We start from the raw sequence: 7110 nt of genomic DNA on the forward strand, positions 1-7110 counted from the left end.
GATATACTATACTATCATAATAACAGGATTTTTGTAGCTGAATACTTTACCTGGGAGTTTCCTGATGTGTATTGGTCTATTTTTCTCAATAATGCCATGATACGCTTTTGTAATGCGGCTCTCCCTAAAAGACACAAGAATTTTATTTTTTGAGTACAAAGAATTTTCCTGCATGAAGGAAAAACACAAGCATCACATGAATGAAAACACACACACTGCATCACACACCCACACAATTCACAAGGAAGTATGGCTGACTTGTTTTTATTTACCTGTTGTTAACACAGTGCTGGCCTGTGCAATGTCAGCATACACATTGTAGTTAGGGAGAATCTGGGTGACTGCCACCTCATCTGAGCCACATCTAATGTCTGCTTCCTCGCACAGAAGATGAAAACATGACATGCCCGTTAGAACAGCATCAATATCAATACTCCACAGGTACATGAAAAATACAACCTGAAATCAGAATTAAAAGGAATACATATTTATACATATACATGTATATGTTCTAGTTTTCCAATTCTTGTGAAAACATTAACATGCATAGTGCAGTATACTTTTTTCACTATCTACAAAACACATTTCAAAAATAAAATTGAGATGTGAAAAGATCCAATAAATTATTTGAGTGATGCTGCTTTCTATACCCACATCAGAATCCAGTAAAAACTAGAAATCTGACCAGTCAGCAAGGGCCCCGCTGAGGGGTAGAAATATAAGGGTGCAGGTTACGGGATGAGAATTTTACTTGATTACAAAAATTTAGAAATATATAAAGAAGAATAAGCAACAGCAACTGCTAAATATCCAACAACCTGTAAATAGTATCCTTGTATTTACATAAGGCAGTAAAAACATCATATCTTTAATGACTCAGTTGAATGTATATTTAAAGAAGAATGAAGCATGTGTTTTCTAAAATTTACAACAAGAACTTTTTCAGCAATGATAGGATGACGTTATTATCTGATTACCTCTTAAAATAAATAGTATTCTTGAATTTACATAAGGCAGAAAAAAGAAAGAAAAAAAAAATTATAAAAAAGATATCTTTATCTATATCTTGTTTTTAGAATTCAACAAAATCATAAAAAACTCATTGTGTATTTTACCAAAATAAAGTATGAACATTATTTAAATCCACATTTCAGAGAATATAAACATCATTCAGAATTGACCTTAACTTCAAAACAAATTTCATTTGCAGACAGAGGTGTTAATTAATCTCAATGTGACAGATAAAGATAAATGCTTTGGATTTTCTTCAAGAGAAAAGTTAATTAATCCCAAGAGACTCATTGCAGCCTTTCATAGTTTACAATAGGAACATTCTCAGCAGTTATCTCTTGTTGCCCTGGCATTCATTCTAATGTAAAGTTAAGGAATCTACCCCACCACCCCAGCTCCAAACCAGATGACATAGAGAACCAAACTTAGCATCAAAATATGTCTTACTGCCTATTCAACCAACATACCAAATTTGAACTTAATTGGTCAACCCTAAAAAAAGTTATTAGAAAAAAACAGAAAATTTGTGGACAGAAGAATGACAGACGGACGGACAGACAGACAGACAGACAGACGGACAGACAGACAGACAGAGTGATTACTATAGGGCATCGCAAATCCTTGCGGGGCCCTAATTAATCAAAAGTGCTCTAATTTTGTTCTATTCACATGAATGTGTTTATTAAGAGAACAAAAATATCCTACCTCTAACTTGATGTGGATACAGATAGTCTTGTTGTTGCCCAGGTTGGCATTAGCACTGTGTTTCTGGAGGAAGGTATTCCTACACACCAGGATATCTCGTAACCACTTCAGGATCTCAGTGTAATTTACCAGTTGTCTCTGAATCAACTTCTGAGATATGGAGAACAATACTTGTGAACTACAATAAGAGATAAATGCTTACGTATACATACATGTACGAGCTAGTGGACCTGAAAATCTAACTGAATTAAACAATATACTGAAAGTATGAATAATACGAATATACATGTACCTAATTACAGACGAAAAATAGAAGGAAACAATATGTTAAAATATCTTTCCGTATTTCTTTAATTTACTTTATATCATTACACCTTCTTTCATAACAATGCACCCATGAAACATATAAACTACTTAGAACAAACTTGTTATGCATTTTTTACTCACCTGACATCCCAGAATGTGTTAATGGGTGACTCTGGATTCCAAAGCTCAATATTCTGGGGTTGATGTAAGCAGAGCAAGGCCTAAAAATAGAAATTTTCATCTAAATTACACACCTTTCAAAATTTGAAACTTTGTTTTGAGTAATATTTGTATACATAAAACATAACTGATGATGTCTTTCAAATATTAAAGCATTCAAAGCTTTTTTCTCAAATCCTATAAATCATTCCAGATAATTTTAGACACTACCGACCTGTTTCTACTGCTCTTAAAATTTCACTGTCCTAGTCCTCTGTGTTCATCACTTAATGCAATTTTACCGAAATTTTGAATTTTAGAGTTTTATTATTATGTCACAGAAACACTGAGGATAAAACCTGCAGCTAAAAGTAGCTGCCTTCAATACCTCCATTGCTTCCTGAGCCACATCTGGCATGCACTGCTGATGAACAAGAGAGACCAGTCCATTCATCAACTCCAGGGTGCTGCTCTGAATTTCATGACCTGGTTTACCCTGATTCTACAAATGGAACCCTCAATTTACACCAGTACAAGCTTGATGCAAGTTAACAGATTCAAATTTGAAAACACAGCCAAAATATCAATATGCATACCATAAAAAGTGAAATTAATATGATTAATGTTAAAAGTACTCAAAAACACAACAAAACTACACAAATAACCAACTTAATATGGAAATATTCCGCTATATACAGTTATTCTTTTCCATTGTTATGTATAATGTTACAACATTTGTTTTATCTATGCTGCAGAATTAACAACCAACTCATTTTCCATGGATTAAACTTGTCCACAAACAAAAACTTCCAAGTTTAACCTTTTTCTATATACCAAATGATAACATGTTTCTCACTCACATGTAACATGAGATAAGGGTCAGCATGAATGAGTCTAACAATCCACAATAGAAGGTAGCGATAGGTTGTCATATTCTCATCTGTAGCTTTACTCAGTTTATACAAGGTCATCTTTGTGAAGTTCTGAAGTTAAAAATAAAAATTAAAAAATTTGTACCATGAGTTCAGATTATGATTGAACTTGGATAAACAGGTATTTGTCATATTTCCCTGGTGTAAGACATCTGAAAAATATATCTTATGTATGATACCTACAAACTTACCGCTATACTGACATAGGGGATGCTGCTCCCTGTGACCTTAGGGGTGGGATTAGTGGCCATACCCTGGGTCACTTTATTCAGAGTGTCAGTGAACATGCTACGAAGTTCAGCAGCTTTCCCATATATGATATTGATACTGGGCCACCAGGGCAGTCTTTGCTGAAACACATATCCAATTTCATTACTCATTCAAAGAAATGCTCATAAGGAAACAACATACATGTACATGTAATGCTTTCCAGTGGCTGGTGCATGTTATGTCACTTAGCTCACAAGTTATCATTCAATACTTTTCTAATTATAAATGCTACTTAACAAATATCTTTTTATAAGTATATAAAATACATCATTTATCTTAGAACATTTAAATACATTTCTGACATTCCAGCCCTTTACAATGCTTCAAAACCCCAAAACAAAACAGTTTTATTCAAAACAGTACCTGAGTGATGATTCTGTGCAATGCATTGACCAGTACAAAGTGGTAGATGGGAGGTGAATGGGGATTCAAACAGATTTTCAGAACATCATTATTATGAGGTGTAATTCTAAAACAGGACACAAAGCAATCTATGTATAAATCCAGATCCTGTCCAACAATGCCCTGTCCCCGAGAGAAAGCTTTGGTGGGTGGTGGAGTGAACAGAAGATTCTGAAACATACACAATAAAACAATATAATACAAATTATATCATTATCAAACTTGAACACAGAATATTTACCACTTCAATTTTATATCTTTTGTCCTATACATGTATATACTTGAAAATTTCATCCATTTAATAATTCAATAATTTTTTGTCAAAGTAAATAAATCACCTTTAAATCATTAATGATGGACTGTACAAATGAGAAGAGGACATTTAAGCGGTCATTGATGCTGATATATGTGGAGGCTTTACACAGTCTAACACATGTAATGGCAGCGCCCTCTATCATCTGCTTTGATCCTCCATGATGGGATGCAATAGCTTTCTTTACCTCATCAATAAACATTTTCTGGAAAAGAAATCATCATATACATACACAAATCTGTATTCAAATACCATATTAGCAGCCACACTTTCTTTAACTACAAAATAGTATTATAATGACACTTAAATGTATTTCTTCTTTAGCAATCCTCCAAATTATATACATGTACTTACTTTTTTCATTATTTGTTGTGAACAAGGAGCACCTGCATCAGCATTGCTTATTTCTTCCAAGATTTTCTAGAAATGAAGGAAAAAGAGCCTCTAGTAATATTATCCTCGGCAATACTTATATTATGATTAGCTACACAAACTTATAATTCCTAAAAAACTGAAAAATAAATCTTCAAAGAAATGGCAAAATAAACGCACCAATGAAATTCTTTAAAATAATTTTAAACATTCATAGTTGTAACTCTATTATTTGAACCTACCCTCTAAATTAAAACTTGACTTACTGGGGACATGACAAGCAGCATCATCTGTAGTGGCCAGACGGCTGCCGTCCTCTTCCGGGATTCCATACAACTCGAGTTAAAATGCTCGAACAATTTGTCTGAACACTCTGTTCTCAGAAAAATATCAAATATGGATTAAAGATTTGTAAGCTTTCTGGATTAATATACATTGTGTTTGTTTTCCTTTAAGAGCATGTATTCTAAGCATTTTGTACATATAAATGGTATACCTTACTGAACTGTTAAACATTTTGTGACAATAGAATATGTCATTATCCAAAAATATTTTTATAAATACATGTATAAATTTTTATACTTTTTAAGCTGATCATTATATTACCCCAAGAGCACTTATATTCTTAAAAAGAAAAGGATTCTGAGATATAATGTTAATCATGCAATTCCAGTTATCTACCTTGCAGTTCTTCATTTGGCCGTTTCTGTAGGTCTGTAAATTCTTCAGGATAATTGTCCATCCAATTCCATATTGCCTATCATAAAAATAAATATTGACATCAAAAACCCTACCTACTACAATGGTAAGTACTCTACTTCTGAAATATACATGTATTGCAGCTTTACACCAAAAGACTTCCTATTAAATATTTAAAATTTATTATATCATACATGTATATAGCTACTGGGGGACTAGTCTCACCTTTTCTAGGTTGGTGGCCAATGTAAGAAACACCTGTTTCTTTATAGGCTTAAATTTACACACTACCTCTGAAAATAAAATAATATGCACAAATATACAAGTATTATATTTTTCTTGGATATTTCTTAATTGACTACCATTAAAGCTCTACAAAAATCTGATTTCTTAAAATCAAAAAATTAATTTTCTGGATACCAACACTGATTTCTACTGACATCTCTACAATTATCTGATATCTTACGAATTAGAAGACTGGGATACATGCACTAAATATATATTGATATCTACAATTTTCTGATATCTTACCATTAAGAAGTTTGATAAGCCTGTGGATATCTACATTAATATGCTGGATAAGCTCCAGGTCGGACAGATCTGATTGGTCACCATCAGCACTAGGAAGGTTTGATAACCTATTAAACAATAAGAAAATATGCCGTTTTAAACAGTTAGAAGTTAGCAAGACAAAATTGTTTAAAATTGAGCACAGTACATTTTTCTGGTCTTAAGTAACCTTTGCTTCAAGTACAAAATTCATTACAAAAATCAGATTCAGACATGACAGATATGTGTAAATGACTTACTTTGCAGATATTCTGTTGAATACAGCTGTGAAGTTATTTTGGCTGAGAGCAAACAGAACTTTGGAGGCCAAGTTCTTCAACTGTAGAACTAGTGGATTAGGGTTGTCTGTGGGTTGGTTCAGGAACTAAAAATAAAACAGGTTATTATTTCAACAAATTTGAATCTACATGTGTCATAAAGCCTTCACATGAGTTTCATTTTCATTTTTTTCTGGTCCAGTCATCTGGCCCTTCATTTAACAAACTTGAATCTCCTTTACCAAGAATACTTTGTGCAAAGTTTGATTGAAATTGGCCTATTAAGTCCACAAGAAAAATGTCACTACCGACAGATGACAAAGAATTTGGTTCAGAAGAGCTATGTTTGAATTCAAATACACTGTACAGCTAGATCAATATAACGCCACGTTTCATGGTTAGATTAAGAGGAAAGACAATCAAAACTTTCTGAAATGTTATGTTACCTTACATATCTCTGGAAGGAGGAGTTTAACATAAATTGCTTCATCTAGACGTGAGGTGTCCTTTGGTTGCTGTTGGAAGTAGAAAATCAAACATGTATAACAAATAAATGGCTTGAATTATTCATTCTGACTGAAGTGCTTTTGTTTATTATCATTTCAAACCACCTTTTACTTAACAAATCAAAATAGCATACATTCCCTGATCAGGAGATTTTCACTTACAGAATTCAGAACCTGTTCTAAAGAGTCCAAAATGATGAGTTGAGATTCATGGTAATTTCTCTCGGCCTCAGGATGGATACGCTGTTAAAACAAAACAATAGATAAGTAACAACTGCATATAATACACCAAAATATTAGCGCTTAATATATATTTCTGCCTAAAAATGCTACAAACAAAGTCCAATTCCTGTCGAGACAATTTGTATTTGTGACTTGACTATCATGACCCTGACCTGAGAATTAAAAAATCTACTCAGGTAGTTCAAAGTTTGAACAAGGTCAAAGTTTAGGACAGTTCATAATCTTTTCTGGAGGGTTAACTGTAGTATTCTACAATTTAGAGACAGAAGGCATGGCAGATTTATTATATTAGATACAGAAAAATAATTTCTGTTTTCTTTCTGCTATAAAATAAAAATAAACAGAATCATCAATTTGCACTATAA

General features: G+C 32.9%; 1 protein-coding gene across 1 annotated transcript in view; it reads right to left on the minus strand.

Moving 5' to 3' along the window:
• Positions 1-7110, minus strand: part of LOC133205145 (neurofibromin-like) — a 37067-nt gene that overhangs the window by 25309 nt on the left and 4648 nt on the right. The window contains exons 3-19 of the mRNA XM_061340891.1: positions 6665-6745; positions 6443-6511; positions 5979-6103; positions 5701-5807; positions 5395-5462; positions 5152-5227; positions 4737-4843; positions 4453-4518; positions 4124-4303; positions 3747-3956; positions 3305-3463; positions 3042-3164; positions 2570-2683; positions 2164-2243; positions 1717-1894; positions 273-459; positions 51-124 (exon numbers count right to left, since the gene is read on the minus strand). Of these exons, the coding sequence (XP_061196875.1) occupies positions 51-124; positions 273-459; positions 1717-1894; positions 2164-2243; positions 2570-2683; positions 3042-3164; positions 3305-3463; positions 3747-3956; positions 4124-4303; positions 4453-4518; positions 4737-4843; positions 5152-5227; positions 5395-5462; positions 5701-5807; positions 5979-6103; positions 6443-6511; positions 6665-6745 (2004 nt within the window). The remainder of the gene's footprint in view (positions 1-50; positions 125-272; positions 460-1716; positions 1895-2163; positions 2244-2569; positions 2684-3041; positions 3165-3304; positions 3464-3746; positions 3957-4123; positions 4304-4452; positions 4519-4736; positions 4844-5151; positions 5228-5394; positions 5463-5700; positions 5808-5978; positions 6104-6442; positions 6512-6664; positions 6746-7110) is intronic.

This window comes from Saccostrea echinata, unplaced genomic scaffold (assembly GCF_033153115.1).
Source record: "Saccostrea echinata isolate AGI-Se365-2 ecotype Australia unplaced genomic scaffold, CSIRO_AGI_Sech_v1 ptg000054l, whole genome shotgun sequence".
NCBI lineage: Eukaryota > Metazoa > Mollusca > Bivalvia > Ostreida > Ostreidae > Saccostrea > Saccostrea echinata.